This window comes from Lontra canadensis, unplaced genomic scaffold (assembly GCF_010015895.1).
Source record: "Lontra canadensis isolate GAN:19392208 unplaced genomic scaffold, GSC_riverotter_1.0 scaffold132, whole genome shotgun sequence".
Classification (NCBI taxonomy): Eukaryota; Metazoa; Chordata; class Mammalia; order Carnivora; family Mustelidae; genus Lontra; species Lontra canadensis.
In genome coordinates, this window is record NW_022631126.1 from 1,739,421 (window position 1) to 1,755,829 (window position 16,409).

The 16,409-nt window shown below is 50.6% G+C and overlaps 1 protein-coding gene across 3 annotated transcripts; it reads left to right on the forward strand.

Annotated features, from left to right (window-relative positions):
• CLN3 (CLN3 lysosomal/endosomal transmembrane protein, battenin) lies at nucleotides 1-11,678 on the forward strand. Of its 3 annotated transcripts, none has more exons than XM_032842689.1 (17): nucleotides 1-534; nucleotides 1,226-1,425; nucleotides 1,602-1,724; nucleotides 1,887-1,965; nucleotides 3,189-3,285; nucleotides 4,616-4,687; nucleotides 5,051-5,130; nucleotides 5,272-5,357; nucleotides 5,858-5,930; nucleotides 6,013-6,156; nucleotides 6,960-7,072; nucleotides 8,244-8,347; nucleotides 8,431-8,499; nucleotides 8,594-8,649; nucleotides 8,779-8,872; nucleotides 11,045-11,185; nucleotides 11,301-11,678. In XM_032842689.1, the coding sequence occupies exons 3-17, from the start codon at nucleotides 1,679-1,681 to the stop codon at nucleotides 11,418-11,420; spliced, it is 1,374 nt and encodes a 457-aa protein (XP_032698580.1). In that variant the 5' UTR covers nucleotides 1-534; nucleotides 1,226-1,425; nucleotides 1,602-1,678; the 3' UTR covers nucleotides 11,421-11,678. The 3 variants fall into 3 exon arrangements, with proteins under 3 accessions (XP_032698580.1, XP_032698582.1, XP_032698583.1); XM_032842691.1 differs by having other exon boundaries at nucleotides 3-534; nucleotides 8,301-8,347; XM_032842692.1 differs by lacking the exons at nucleotides 1-534; nucleotides 1,226-1,425; nucleotides 1,602-1,724; nucleotides 1,887-1,965 and adding an exon at nucleotides 2,500-2,625.
• Nucleotides 11,679-16,409: the final 4,731 nt, after the last annotated feature.

Consider the following 16,409-nt stretch of genomic DNA (forward strand, 5'->3'; position numbering starts at 1 on the left):
CATTTCCTGCTCCCCCCAAGCCACAGCCACTCTGTGAGAGGAAGCTGGGGTTTGTGGTTCCTGTTTTGCCTAGGGACAAGGAGTGGGAGTGAAGAGGGGCTGGTAAGAGCTTTGGCTTCTCATTTTAGGGTCATTAATGCTTCCTTAACGGGAAGAAGGGGCTGGATTGGTGGCTCCAGTGCCCATTCCCTCATGTGTAGTCATTCTTGTGAAACAAAACTTGGCTAAGCTTTGTATTGTGGTTATTTGTGTCTACCTTCCATCCTCCTGTGAATTCCTTAAAGGCAGAGGCCATGTATGACATGTTGCTGAGTTTGTAGGGTCCCGCATGGGTAGTAGGACCCCATTTTTCACTGGTTGAGTAATCTGGGAAGCAGACCAAAGGGGGCACATTTCAAACAGTAGTTTGAGGACTCGGTGGTGAGAAAGAGCTGGTAGAGGTGAGCACCAGCTGGTGGAAGCCCATAGAAGAGATTAGCAGGGGAAGGACTCAATGAAGAAGATTCAGGATGCTGCTTTACCACCTAGAGGAAGGTAAGAGAATAATCACTTCTTATTTTGAACTATATGAAGCGACTTTGATCTACACCTCTTCCCGCAATCCCCTGCCTGATCCCCACTTTCCAAATTTCCAATTAGACAAACCAGATGAGATCACAGAATCAGAATCTTGGGCCTTAGAATCCTCTGGTTTAAGCATTCTTGATGCAGGCAGGAATTCCACCGCAGCCTGCTGAGCCAAACATGTCTGCCTCTGGTATTCTATTTCCTATTGTTAAAAAGAGTCTGTACCGTCAGCTTTAGGTCTAACCTTGTATCATTACCAGCAACTTTCTTTTTTTTGTTTTCTCATGTGTAAAACCAGGGGGTCGATATTTCTGTGATATTCTTTGGTTCTGGGATAATTTGGGCAAAGAGATCTCTTTAATGTTTTGGATATTGCCAATAGACAGAAATTCTCCTGAGAGTTATCTTGATTTTCAGTTCTTGAAGCCGTTTAAGGGCAACAGAGAGGAATAAGAATCCCCTGAAGCTGGCTGTCTTTATTCTCCGCCAGAAACCGGGACTAGAGTAGCCCGGTGGCCATACTTATTTCTGGCAATTGAGGGCCGGGAAAGGAGCTGAAGCAGCTCACTGCCATGACTAGTACTGGCAAGGAAGGCCAAGACCTTGCGCCCCGCTAGTCTAACGTCACGGCTCTTCTTGGCGATCCTACCCGCTCCAGTTTTAAACCAGCGGTTCCAGGGTTCTCCGAGCCTCTCTCTGGCCCCCGCCCCGAGGCCAGGAAAGCCTGAAGCCGAGAGGGAGAGAGGACCCGGAAGTTAGGGGTGACCTCCAAGCACGTGATGAGGGGGCCCGCGGGCGCTGTCACGTGACCCGCCTACCTGCGGTACCTCGGAGCCGAACTTGCAGCTGCTCTTAAAGGTACAGACCGCGGAGGCCCCTGCTTTAAAGGGGGCCGGGGCAGAGTCCCATGGGTGGGGCAATAGTGGGTGTGCGAGGGCGCGAGATGGACCCCCGTGGGTCGCCCCGCCCTAGTGCAGCGGAGAAGCCGGAGCTGGGACCTGCAGTGGGGCGTTGATCCTTCTCATCTGTCGCAGACCCTCACCCGCCTGGTTGGAGCCAATCCTGGACTCTCGCTGACTTTGAACCCTTCGCGGGACCTGAACTTGATGCCATGGGAGGCTGTGCGGGCTCGCGGAGGCGCCTTTTGGATTCCGAGGGTGCGTATTCCCGCCCACCCTCCTGAGAGTGACAGCCTCTGCCCCGCGACCCACCTGACTTGGGGCTCGGGCGCCGGCTCGGACCCTGGGAGGACACCTGTGGGGCCTTCGTGCACCTGCGAGTGGGGTGGGGGTCATGCTCTCTTCTTCTCGCCCTCCCAGGGGAGGAGACCGCCCCGGAACCTCGGTCCCCTCTGTTGGACCGTCAGGGCGCCCTTTGGAGGAACGTGATGGGTTTCTGGTGAGTGGCCCGAGGAGTTCAGCAGAAGTAAAAATGGGGTGGGAAGAGTTGGGAAGCAACAGGAGGAAAAAGGGAAGAAAGAGCTGAGCTGTGAAAAAGGAGCTGAATTCACAAATATTTACTGAAGCCATTGGTTTGCCCTAAGGCAGCGCGTAAACTTCCAAGACTTGACTCAATTTACTTCCCACCTTCAGACTTGGACCAGGTCCTCCTATCAGATGTAGGACTACTTACTTCATGTTTTCACTCCAAGGAATTCAGACTTTAAATTTGTAAATATGTGTATTTTTTAGAAGAAAACTTTAAATCACTACTCTGGGCAGGAAGCCAGTGTTTTTCCTAATGCACGTTTTAATAAACACATCTACACTTTTTAAAATGCCATCCATCTACCTCCTGAAATCATTCCAGTTTTGAGTCTTGGGAAATCCTTCTAGCGCTAACCTGAACCTTGAGGGCTTAGGTGGTGCACTGGGTTGGACGTGACTTCACATGTGATTCCGAAAGAGTCCCATCACCTCTCCGAGCCTCTCTACTTGACAGTAGCAAAATGGGAAGAAAGGCGGAACCACTTCGTGGGCTTGTGAAAAGAGCCCATGAAATCTCTGGCACTGGGCCCAGTTCCTTTCCCATCACTGAGTGCAGCTCTGGGAAATGAGAGTAAGCAAGAAAAGATCCTTCGTGGGTCATAAAGGGCTTTGGTAGGATCATCTTTTAATCCCCACAGCAATCTGTGAGGTAGTGAGAAGGAAAACCTGTGTCCCCATTTACACGTGGGTAGCCCAAGGCCACTCAGGTAGGAAGCAGCAGGTGTGGAACCCGAACACAGTCCTTTGGGCTTCAAGCCCCAGGATCTTTCTACTGTTCCACAACACATCAGAGAGCATGGATCAGTGCGTAAGAAACCCCCCAGGAACTGAACCATGATGGGAGCTTGGAGGGAGAGTCATCAAGGTTGACTCTTCTCTTCCTGGGAGAGATGAGATGTGAACCCAAGTCTGTCATCCCAAAGCCTGTATTTCTAGCCCTAACACTGAAATGGAAATGGGGCCTGGTGAGAGAGAAGAACAGGCAAGCTGATGGAAGGCCACAGGAAGGGGCAATTTGGTGCTAGGACTGTGAGTAGATTGTTAAGCCTGGAAGGAGGTTAAGATCTGTTCTTATATGTCAGTTGTATCTCAATAAAACTGATGGGGGAAAAACGTCTATCCTGCTCACTCCAGGCTCCTGGGCCTTTGTAACAACTTCTCTTACGTGGTGATGCTCAGTGCTGCGCATGACATCCTTAGCCACCAGAGGGCATCTGGGAACCAGAGCCATGTAAGTGACCGACTCTAATTCCACCACCATATTTAGTCCTTATGGGAAGATGGGGGACTCCCCCTAGAGCAGGAACCCCCTTTGAAAAACTAATGGAATGGGGGTGGCCCAGGGGTGGGGCAAGGGGACTGAAGTTCCAGCTTCCCAGACCACAGAGCAAGGAAGGGTTTTTAAGCATCGATTGGTGCTACGTATATAAACTCAAAGGTTGGCTGGGTGGGGCCATGGTCTATGAAAGCGCTTCTTAACCGCAGCGCTGTTAATTTTAGGCTGGAGAATCCTTTGTTGTGGGGCTTTCCTGGACATCGTACAGTGCTTAACAGCACCCCTGTCCTCTACCAGTAACATACCTCCTGTTCAGTAGTTGAGAGAAGAATGTCTCCAGGCATTGCCAGATGTTCCCTGGGGGGTATAATCACCTCCAGTTAAGAACTTCTCGTCTATGATGAGCTGGAGGTGGGGGTGGGGGGATGGGGGGGGTGTAAGTGCCAAAGGAGTACAGCCACCACCTTGCAAGTCCAAGTCCAACAGGGAATTTGGTCCAAGATCAGCTTTTCTGGAAAGCCATTTTTCCCCTTGGCTGAGTAGCTACAAAGACTTCATAGAATTATTTAAAACGTTGGCATTTACATACTCGCATGTCTGCCTAAAATAGTTACTTGAAATCCTCAAGTCAGGGGGTGCTCAGGTGGTCCACACGTGAGCCCAGCAGGGAAACAAATGAGACCAGGCTTGGAGCCCCAGGGCTTTGAAAAACAGGACGTCCTCCTAGGGGCCTAAGGGGAGTAGGGTGAAGAGGAAAGGGTCACTATGGGGGTGTGGTTTAAGCCCACCCTCGTGGATCTCTAAGTGAATCTCTTTTCTCATTCTCAGGAGAGAGGGATGCATTTCCAGACTGGGCATAGAGAGGCCCACTCCCAAAACCGATGTGGCAACCACACCCAGGCCTCCATTGGAAGAGGTCCTTATAAATATATTTAGATCAGAGGAAATAAGGTGCTTAGGGATGATACGGCTCACTCTCCTACCTGTGCCTTGTTCTAGAATGACAGTAAAATTTGGAAGCCTCAATTTTTAAAAAACGAAAGCTCCCGAGTGTGTTACCCAACTAGAGCCCATGTACGGGGCCATCTTAGACCTTTGGGTCCTTAGTTTGAGATTTGTGCGTTAAGCTTTCCCGCCCCCATTGTGCACATAGAGAAACTGAGGTCCCAAGAGGCCAGTGTTGACCCAAGGCCATCCCTCAAGTCAGGGCTGAGCTGGCACTGGAGCCAGGCCCTTTTTGTGTCACCTCTTGCCTCCTTGGTGAAAGGCCTTCCTCTGTCGCCAGGTGAACCCGGACCCACCCCTCACCCCCCACAATAGCTCCTCTCGATTTGACTGCAACTCCGTCTCCACGGCTGTGAGTACCCATCTGGTCCTCCCCGACCCCCCGCCCCCTCCCTCAGCACCCAGCTGCGGCTGTCATGATTATCATAATAAAGACATTTCCTGAGCCTTTTCTGTGTGTGGCGTCCATCAGCTCATGTAATCCCCAGCGGTCCTAGGAGCTAGCTAAGCTAAGCACTACCCAGCCTCCATTTTTCAGACGAGGGAACTGAGGCTCTTGACACAAAGCTAAGGAGCCGCAGAGCTGGGACTTCAACCCAGACCTGTCTGACCTCAGAGCCTGTGTCTGTAGCAGGTGTCTGTCTTCCCTTGGTCACTTGGTTGGGAGGCTTGTCCCTAGGACCATCGGGGGTCTCATTCCGTTCTTCTGTTCCAGGCAGTGCTCCTGGCAGATATCCTTCCCACCCTCGTCATCAAATTGCTGGCACCCCTTGGTCTGCACCTGCTGCCCTACAGGTCTGAGAGGGGGTGGCCGGCAAAAGGGCAGGCAGGACCCGAAGAGCGGGACGGCCGTGAGGGCCCGGGAAGAGGCGGGACGGTTAGGGCATTGCAGGCAGAGGCTGACCTCCCTCTTCCCTCCCTACCTCTCGCCCTCAGCCCCCGGGTTCTCGTCAGTGGGATTTGTGCTGCCGGAAGCTTCCTCCTGGTTGCCTTTTCTCATTCAGTGGGGACCAGCCTGTGCGGTGAGTGTGAGGTTTTGTGTCAGGTGGGGAACCCAGAGGAGCCGAAAGAGCATTGTGGGGTAGTCTCCCCAACTTCTGAGAGGAAAGGGATTGTTTTTGTAACCCTCAGAAGCCGGCTGGGACTGTCATGAGGAGGAGATGGGAGACGAGGTCATTTTGGAGGGGGGGTGGTTGGGGTCAGGGGTGGGGGGGCAGAGATAGGAGGAAATGGGGGGAGTACACGAGCTCGAGATGAGCAGAGTCACCAGGACTCCATGACGGGGGGGAGGGTGGGGGGCGGCTGAGGCGTCCAGGATGAGTTCTTGCTCATAACTGGGTAGATAGGGGGTCCCATTCCCTGTGAGAGGCATGTGGGGGGGCGGGTAAGTTCTTCAGATCTGAAGCCCCCCTGTCCAGGGGATCTGAGCTGATGCAGAGGAGGTCGTGGCCAGACCCCTCAGGGGATTGGGGGTGTGGCGGAGGCCAGGTGTGGCCATTGCCATGCTTGTCCTCCCCCCCAGGTGTGGTCTTGGCTAGCATCTCGTCCGGTCTGGGGGAGGTCACCTTCCTCTCGCTCACTGCCTTCTACCCCAGGTAAGCAGGAGGAGCCGGGAGTGGGGGAGAGGACCCCCTGGTGCAGGCTTGGGTCCTTCCTCATCTCTCGTTTTCTTCTCAGGGCTGTGATCTCCTGGTGGTCCTCAGGCACTGGGGGAGCAGGGCTGCTGGGAGCACTGTCCTATCTGGGCCTCACCCAGGCGGGCCTCTCTCCGCAGCACACCCTGCTGTCCATGCTGGGTGTCCCTGCTTTGCTGCTGGCCAGGTAGGCTGCCTGGGCTGGGCAGATGAGGGAGCCGAGGGGAGAACTAGATCAGGCTCCCAGTCTCCAGATCCCAGCAGCCTCGTAAAGAGGGCATGTGGGTTCTGGACTGGGAGAGGACTGGTTTGAGTTCTGGAGCTGCTGCGTGTTGGCTGTATAGCGTGGAATAGGGTGCCTCACCTCTCCAGCCCTCCTTGCTTCCCTATGGGGAGACGTGCACATGGCATCCAGTATGGAGTGGATCCTGAGATGATTGGCTGGGGTGGGGGTGGGGTGGGGTGGACTTTCTTTTACTGATTTTGAGGCTATTGGGAAAAAATTTTAACTAGCTGGTCAGACCTGTGATTTCACCGATGATTGCTTGGGACGAGGCTGTGTAGAAATAAAGTGAATCAATTTCAAAGAAAATCATAAGCAAAAAAAAAAAGTATATTGGAGGAGTCTAGACGTGGCCGAGTGTAGACACGGTCTCTATTGGAAGAGACTGAAATTGGAGAAGTTTGGGCCCAGCACAGAATGAACAGGGAATGATCATTAGAATAACAATGACAAGAAAACGGAGTAGACCTGCTCCATGTGAGCCGGCAGGCTGAATGGGTAGCGTTCGGGCCCACGGGTAGCAACAACAAGGAGACAAATTTCAGCTCTAAGGAAGGAAGCACCTTTCTGCAGTCGGAATTTTCTGGCACAGGATGGGTGTGGGGCTGACAAGGCGTGAGGAAATGAGGGGGGGCTCCCCTGGGAGGGAGCGGCCCCTCCAGCCCGACAGAGGGCCTTCGATCTCATCTTCCTCCCACCCGTTCTAGCTATTTCTGTTTGCTCACACCTCCTGAGCCCCAGGACCCTGGAGGGGAAGAGGAGGCAGAGACCTCCGCACGGCAGCCTCTGATAGACAGCGAGGCTCCGGAGTCAAAGCCAGGTAGGAGACCCAGGAGTCCCTCGGAGTCATCGCTCTCTCCCCAGAGGGGCATTAGCCTTTCCTCTCTGTGGTGGATGCGGTCGGGAGGGCAGGTGGACAGCAGTGCTGGTTGTGGTAAGAGCCAGTCGTATTCATCTATTAAAGAGCTACACACTGGGGCACCTGAGTGGCTCAGTCGGTTAAATGTCTTGTCCTAGATTGCGTTTCAGGCCATCCTCTCAGGTTTGTGGGATCGAGCCCTGCCTTGGGGCTATAAATAAATAAATCTTAAAAAAAGAAAAAAAAACTGCTCAGTGAGTACTTACCATGTGCTGATTTTTCTTTAAGATTTTATTTATTTATTTGATAGATCACAAGTAGGCAGAGAGGCAGGCAGAGAGAGAGGGGGAAGCAGGCTCCCTGCCGAGCAGAAAGCGAGATACAGGGTTCGATCCCAGGACCCTGGGATCATGACCTGAGCCAAAGGCAGAGGCTTTAACCCACTGAGCCACCCAGACACCCCACCATGTGCTGATTGATGAGCCCTGTAGGTACCGGGTGACTGAGATGAGGAAAGGGGGCCCATTCATAAAGAAGTAGCTAAATCAGAAAGATGTTATTTTTTAAGCTTTGGTAAGTGCTGGCCAGACAGAAAGCAGGGATTGCTGCTAGGAACTTGGGCAGGGGGATAGAGAAGGGTCCCACCTAGAGGCCATGGTCTGTGAAGGCCTTTTTGAGGAGGGGTCATTGGGCTGAATTTTGAATGACAAGGAGTCAGGTTGTAGGCCAGGGGAACAGCATGTGCTAAGATCCTGAGGTGGGAAGGAGCTTGACTGTTCGAGAAGCAGAAGGAAGGGGCCAATGTGTCTGGGTTGGAGATGTATGGCTATCAGACAGTACAAGAGCCATGGAGAGGTCCCACCTGTTAATCCCCCCCCTTTTTTTAAATCGTGGTAAAGTTTACCAGTTTAACCATTTTGGGGGGCAGAGAGAAAAAAAAATCTTAAGCGCAGAGCCCAATGGGGGCTTGATCTTGAGACCCTGAGATCATGATCTGAGTTGAAATCAAGAGTAGGACGCTCAAGGGACTGAACCACCCAGGCGCCCCTTAACCATTTTTGGTTGTACAGTCCAGTGGCATTTAAGTGCATTCACGCTGAGAGTGTGAATGTGGTTGGTCCTTGCCCACCAGCACCCCTCTGCCGAGTCCATGTGCCAGCCTCACCTGCCCTTCCCTCCCTCCCTGCAGACTCCAAGTCAAACCTCTCCCTTCTGGAAAGGTGGACCGTGTTCAAGGTATGGCTGGGTGGCTCTGGCGCCCCCCTGTGGCCGGTGCCCGCCTGCCGGCCTTCCACTTAAAATGTCTTCTGACTCTTCAGGGCCTGCTGCCATACATCGTTCCCTTGGTGGTGGTTTACTTCGCGGAGTATTTCATCAATCAGGGACTGGTGAGTGAGGGCTGCTGGGGTGGGGGTGGAAGTAGCCGTCAAGGCGGGGCCCCGCATGTCTCCGACCACCTGCCCTGTCCACTCTTTGCTGCAGTTTGAGCTCCTGTTCTTCCGGAACACGTCCCTGAGTCACGCTCAGCAGTATCGCTGGTAAGAAGGGTGAGAGGGTGGGTGGCGGGACGGGCGGGGGACTGACGGGGAGCCCTTGATGCTAGGGCCTGGGGGTGGCCGCGGCCACCCTGCTGAGGGGCTTCTTCCTCCTCCCTGCCCGCATTGAAGGTACCAGATGCTCTACCAGGCCGGTGTCTTTGTTTCCCGCTCTTCTCTCCGCTGCTGTCGCATCCGTTTCACATGGGTCCTGGCCCTGCTGCAGGTACCGAGCCCGGCCCTCCCTCCATTCCCACCTTGGCTCCCAGCTTCCCAGACCCCAGGCTTCCTTCCCACTTCTCCAGGAAGTGTGTTGCTCGCCGTCAGATTCTGAGCACAGGGAACAGAAGGCCAGCAGGGCTCTGGCTCTGTGTAAAATATGTGGCCTTGGTAGCCCGGCAAAACCCGGGCGCAAATCCCAGCTTCCGTTCTCTGTAGCTGTGTGACGACGGGCAGGTCCCTGAACCTACCTGAGCCGAGATGGCCTCGTCTGTGAACCGGCTGCGGCCAACATCTACTTCTCAGGGTGGTTGTGACACCCAGAGACGGGAAGCGTTTTAATCCACTGGAAGCACGCTCTTAATCCTTATTTCCACGAGCCTTGTGCAGAGGCACAGGCTTTCAAATAATGTTTCTGTGGGTTAAAAAAAAAAAGTGCTGTTCTTTTATTCTGGGTGGTTCATTACAACAAAATCAACGATGTCACAGCCAACAGGTCATTTACCACAAGGCTGGTGAGCATATTTAACTCCCTGTGGTGGAAGTAGTACAGTGTTAAGCGAACACACACCGTTCTTGCCATGGTCCAACCAAAGTAGCTTCACAGAACCAGCCTTCAAGGTCACAAGTCTATAGCCCCTGGAAGTTACTATCAAAATTAACCTTCCTTTAGTCCAGGAAAGCCCTTTTCAATAAACTGAGCCCAATTCTAGGATAAAAAGGTGGAAACCAGTATAGTTTGCCTTTGACTATTACGGCAGGACCCTGTGACTGTCCTTCAGCTTTCTCCTTCTTGATCTGAGTGGGGATGCCAGCCTAAAGGCCCTGAATCATGTCAACAATTCTGAACTCAGGGGTTCTTCGTTAGACGCCACTGAAATGCATAGCTTATGATTTTCCATAGAATTAGAGACTTATAATCATTGAATTCCATTACAGAAAGCGCCTGGCCGCGTGCCACAGACAGATGCATTAGCGGGGTGTCACCAGTCACATTAGCATTGCTGGGATGTGTTTTTTTTTTTTTTTTTTTTTTTTATTTATCTGACACAGAGAGAGACCACAAGTAGGCAGAGCAGCAGGCAGAGATAGAGGGGGAAGCAAGCTCCCTGCCGGGGCTCGATCCCAGGACCCCGAGACCACGAGACCACGAGACCACGACCAGAGCCGAAGGCAGAGGCCCAACCCACTGGGCCACCCAGGCGAGAGAGGGGGAAGCAGGCTCTCCACTGAGCAGAGAGCCCGATGCGGGGCTCGATCCCAAGACCCTGAGATCATGACCTGAGCCGAAGGCAGAGGCTTAACCCACTGAGCCACCCAGGCGGCCCCGGGGGTGTGTTCTTTTTTAAAGGCAGATCTCGGAGCTCACCTCAGGCTTAATGAATTAGAACCTTCGAGGGCAAGGCCTATGTGGGTCACGTGATTCCCAGTGATCTGTCTGTGCAGTCCAATATGTGCGCCACCACGGCTCAGGCCTGGGACACTGCAGTCCTGTGGAGGACTGGGGCACAGAGGGGAGACCTGCTCCCTTGGGTGGGGTCAGAGAGTCCTCCTTAAAGAAACGAGAACGCTGTAGCCAGAGTTTCTCAACCTCGGCGCTGTTGATTTGGGGTTGGATCCTTCTTTGTTGTGGGGCTGTCCCGTGCACCGCAGAACTGAGCGGTATCCGTGGCCTCTACCCACTCCCTCCCCACTCACGACAGCCAAGAACATCTTTAGCCATTGCCAAGTGTCCCCTGAGTGGCAAAAATCACTCCCAGTCGAGAACTGCTTGTCGACACCCATAGTCTCAGTCTGGTAAAATGGCGGGGGAGGGGCGGGCCTCTCTCTTCAGGGAACCCTTGGGAGGAGGCAGGAGAGCCCAGGAGTGGGAGGGGTCCTGCTTCAAGCTGAGCCGTGACAGTGGTAACCAGGAGATCCCAAGTGAGGGAAGGAGAATAGTGTTCCAGGGACGACATGAGCCAAGGCGCAGTTGGGAGAGTGACCTGTGACATCTAGGGTGCCAGGACAGGATCAGGAGAAGGCCTGCCCCAGATCCCAGGGTCTGGTAGGCCCGCGGGGTGCTGGGATTTGATCTGGGTCTGTCAGCCCTCTCCTCAGCATCTCCCAGAACCAGGGGCCACTGGATGGGACCGCAGCCTCTGGTCCCAGGCTCAGCCCTCCCCTCCTGCCTCCCCAGTGCCTCAACCTGGCCTTCCTGTTGGTGGACGTGTGGTTGAGCTTCCTGCCCAGCATTTACCTCGTCTTCCTGGTCGTTCTGTATGAGGGGCTTCTCGGAGGTGCTGCCTACGTGAATACCTTCCACCAGATTGCCCTGGAGGTCAGCACGGGCTGGGTCAGGGCTACGGGGACGGCTGGGGGGGTTGCTCTCTGGGGAAGGCCTGGGCCGGGGCGGCTAGGACCAAAGCCTCACCCCTGCTTCCTGCCCTCCGCAGACGAGTGATGAGCACCGGGAATTTGCCATGGCAGCTGCCTGTATCTCTGACACTTTTGGAATCTCCCTGTCGGGGCTCCTGGCCCTGCCCCTGCACGACTTCCTTTGTAACCTGTCTTGACACTGCGGCTTCTCAGGACATGGGACACACTAATCTGGGCCTGCACTGACAGGCGGGCGAGTCAGACCGCAGGCGCACAGCCCAGAACTCACCCATGAGCCCTGCCCCAGGTTTGCCTGAGCAGCTGGGGTGCAGAGACACGCAGAGGTGCCGTTCTCCTTTGAGCGAGCCGGCAGTGTTCGCCGTCTCCCAGGCTGGCCTTGGGGACTTTCTTCGTGGTGTTACATCCTCAGAATAAATGCCTATTTTATTAATTGACTCCTGTGCCATTTTTCTGCTTGGAAACAAAATGTTCTTTTGTTATATGAGTAACACAAACCCGCTTTGAAATATATGCAGGAGAGTATAAAGAAAGCATTTCAGCAGATTTCTGCCCGGTCTTTGAGGCTTTACTTATTCATTCACTCATTCATTCATTTCATTCATTCACTGTATGATGCAATCTGCATATATTTTCCCCCAACATGTAAGTTTGCAAACATAGAGGTTGAAAGAATTCCTACAATAAGCACAAGTGTAGCCACCCCCTGAGTTCTGTGGGGAACATTCAGCTCCCTGCAGTTACTTTATGACATGTAACACTCCATCCAAATGAGTCTCTGATTTTCATAATGTATTTCAAAGTAGGAAGTGGAGTTTAATACACTTCCCTCTTTTTTTAAGATTTTTTTTAAAAGATTTTATTTATTTATTTGACAGATCACAAGTAGGCAGACAGGCAGGCAGAGGGGTGGGGAAGGAAGCAGACTCCTTGCCGAGCAGAGAGCCTGACGTGGGGCTTGATCCCAGGACCCCGGGACCATGACCTGAGCTGAAGGCAGAGGCTTTAACCCACTGAGCCACCCAGGTGCCCCTTCTTTTTAAGATTTTATTTTATTTTTTAAAAGATCTTATTTATTTGACAGACAGAGAGCACAAGCAGGAGGAGCAGCCAAGGGAGAGGGAGAAGCAGACTCCCTGCTGAGCAGGGATCCCGAGGCCAGGCTTGATCCCCAGGATCCCGGGATCCTGACCAGAGCCGAAGGCAGATGCCTAACAGACCGAGCCACCCAGGTGCCTCTCATTGAACAACTTTGAATATAAATCTTTTTTTTTTTTCCTAAGATTCCATTTATCTATTTAACAGAGAGAGAGAGATCACAAGTAGGCAGAGAGGCAGGCAGAGAGAGAGGGGGAACCAGGCTCCCCACCGAGCAGAGAGCCTGATGCAGGGTTCGATCCCAGGACCCTGGGATCATGACCTGAGCCGAAGGCAGAAGCTTAACTCACTGAGCCACCCTTGAATATAAATCTTTTAAGGGACCCTTGGAATAATGGGTTTGAAATGCTAGTTACATATTTTTTTCCTACAAAACATTAAAATAAAAGCAGACAGTCCCTGGCTTACAATGGTTTGACTTAGATTTTTCAACTTTACCGTGGTGTGAAAGCAAGGGCCTATTGAGCAGAAGCTGTACTTCGAGTTTTGAATTTTGATCTTTTCCCGGTTGGCGATATGTGCTATCCTCACTTGTGACGCTAGGCAGGGGCAGCCAACCACAGCTCCCAGCAAGCCCTGCCAGCGTGAGAGTCAACAATGGACACACAACCCTTCTAGCCATACAAGTTTGTCACTTTCGGTTCAGTATTCAATCAATTACATGAGATACTCCACAGTCTTGTAAAATAGACTCTATTGTAAAATTTATTTATTGTAAAATAAATCTCTGACTTTGCCCAACTGCAGGTGAATGTTAAGTGTTCTGAGCACATTGAAGGTAAGCTAGGCTAAGCAATGACATTCAGTAGGTTAGAGGTATTACATGCATTTGCGACTTTAGATAGTTTCAACTTATGATGGATTTATCCGGACATAACCCTTTCGTAAGTTGGGGGAGATCAGTGCATAACCTTTGGAGCTCGAAGTGAGCATCCTTGTATTCTCTGAGACTATTCTATTCCATCCCATCCCTGCCAGTGATGTTTGTAGCCCACGCTCAGGAAAATGCTGACATGGTGGTTAATAGCATGGGCTTTGCAGGCAGAGAAGCCTGGCCTTCAGGTCCCAGCTCTGCCATTCATGAATTCAGGATCTCAGGCAATTATCTTCACTTCTCTGCACCTCCGTTTGCTGGTCGGTCAAATGGAGGTAACAGTAGTACCAACAGCTCACAAGGTGGTTGTGAAAACTACATGAGCTCTTGGGTAGGCATGGTCAGCCCCCAGTACATGTTAGCTTTGTCCATGCTATGGCTGGAGTCCTGCCTTTCTTTTTATACTGCATTATGCCAATGGTTCTCAAACTTGAGTGTGCTCCAGAGATCTTGTGAAAATACAGATTTCTGGGCCCAGGCCCAGGGCTCTGATTGAGGAAGTATGGGGTGGGGACCAAGAATATGCTTCCCTATCGTACACCCAGGTGATGCTGCTAGTGTTACTCTTGGGACCACACTTTGAGAACCACAGAATTATGTTTTTCCTTTTTATTTTGTTTTTAATTTCTTTTTTTAAAATGACTTTATGTATTTGAGAGAGAGTACGAGAGATAGCATAAGAGGAGAGACGGTCAGAGGGAAAAGCAGACTCCCCATGGAGCTGGGAGCCCGACATGGGACTCTATCCCAGGACTCTGGGATCATGACCTGAGCTGAAGGCAGAAGCTTAACAAACTGAGCCACCCAGGCGCCCCTGTTTTTCCTTTTTAGAACATTCTTTATAGGGACTTATATCTAGATACATAAAGAACTCATAAACTCAAAAAAAAAAAAAAAGAACCTTTGGGACCCCCCACAGTGGGCCCAATTTCAATCTTTTGTGTGTGGATATCCACTTGTCCCAGCACCATCTGTTGAAAAGACTCCCTCTAGATATGTTTTAGAAAATCAGCTGTTAAGGGGTGCCTGGGTGGCTCAGTGGGTTAAACCTCTGCCTTTGGCTCAGGTCATGATCTCAGGGTCCTGGGATCAATCTCAGGACCTGAGATCGAGCCTCACATTGGGCTCTCTGCTCAGCAGGAGGCCTGCTTCCCTCTCCCCCTCTGCCTGCCTCTCTACTTGTGATCTCTCTCTGTCAAAACAAAACAACAGGGGTGCCTGGGTGGCTCAGGGGGTTAAAGCCTCTGCCTTCGGCTCCTGTCATGATCCCAGGGTCCTGGGATTGAGCCCCACATCGGACTCTCTGCTCAGCGGAAAGCCTGCTTCCTTCCTCTCTCTCTCTGCCTACTTGTGATCTCTCTCTCTCTCTCTGTCAAATAAATAAATAAATTAAATATTTAAAAACAAAACAACAAAATTAATCAATTTAAAAATTTTAAAAAAAGAAAATCAGCTGTTGAAAATCACTTGACTACAAATGTGTGGATTTATTTCTGGACTCTTAAGTCAGCTCCATTGATCTACATGTTAATTCTTCTTATTTTAAGATTTTTTTTTTAATTTGACAGAAATCACAAGTAGGCAGAGAGGCAGGTAGAGACAGAGTGGGGAGGAAGCAGGCTCCCCGCCGAGCAGAGAGCCTGATGTGGGGCTCGATCCTAGGACCGAGCTGAAGGCAGAGACTTTAACCCACTGAGCCACCCAGGTGCCCCCTGGGTTAATTCTTATGCTAGTACAACACTGTCTTAATTACTGTGGTTTTGTAGTGAGTTTTTGAAATTGAGAAGTGTGAATCCTCTTTATTCTTCTTCAAGAATGTTTTATGAGGGGCACCTGGGTGGCTCAGTGGTTTAGGCCTCTGCCTTCGGCTCAGGTCATGATCTCAGGGTCCTGGGATCGAGCCCTACATCGGGCTCTCTGCTCAGTGGGGAGCCTGCTTCCTCCTCTCTCTCTCTCTGCCTGCCTCTCTGCCTACTTGTGATCTCTGTGTGTCAAATAAATCAAATCTTTAAAAAAAAAAGAATGTTTTATGAATTTTAGGGTGAACTTGTCAATTTTTCTACACAGAGGCCAGTTGTAATTTTGATAGAGATTGCATTGAACCTGTAGATCAGTTTTGGAAGTATTGCCAACTTAACAACATTATCTCTTTTGATCCATGAACATTGGATGCTTTTCCTCTTATTTAGATCTTTATTTTCTTCCAAGAAAGTTTCCTAGTTTCATAGTATGCATTTTTCACTTTTTGTGTTAAATTTATTTCTAAACATTTTGTTCTTTTTTGGTGCTTTCGTAAGTGGAATTGTTTTCTTTTGTTTTTTAGAGAGGGGGTAGGGGCAGAGGGAGAAGGAGAAAGAGAATCTTAAGCTGGCTCCATGTCCAATGCGGAGCCTGATGTGGGGCTCAATCTCACGATCATGAGATCATGACTTGAGCCAAAATCAAGAGTCTTACACTTAATTGACTAAGCAGTCCAAGCACCCCAGTGGAATTGTTTTCTTAATTTCCTTTTGGGATTGGTCTTTATAAATGTATAAAAATACAATTGCTTTTCATCTATTGATCTTTTACCCTACAACCTTGCCAAACTCATTATTATTTCTGATAGGTTCTTCATAAATTCCATAGGATTTTCTATACACAAGGTCTGTCCTCTGCAAACTTTTCTAATCTAGATGTCTTTTATTTAACTTTTGCTGAAATTGCTTGGCTAGAAACTCTAGTACAACCCTGAATAGAAGTTGTGAGAGTAAACTTCCTTGTCTTGTTCCTGATTTTAGGGGAAAAGCTTTCAATCTTTCATCATTAAGTATGATGTTAGCTGTGGATTTTTTGTAGATGTCCTATATATCATATTGAGGAAGTTCCCTTCTGCTCCTAGTTTGTAGTGTGTTTTTATCGTCAAGATGTTTTGCATGTTGCTAAATCCTTTTTTTTTTTTTTGCATATATTGAGATGATCATGTGGTTTTTGTCTTTTACTTTATTGGCATGGTGCCTTACATTAATTCATTTTCATATGTTAACCCAACTTTGCATTCCTCATAAATCTCACTTGGTCATGGTTTGTGTATCACATTTTCTAGTATTTTGCTGAGGATCTCTGTGTCTCTATTCATTAGAGATACTGGTCTGAA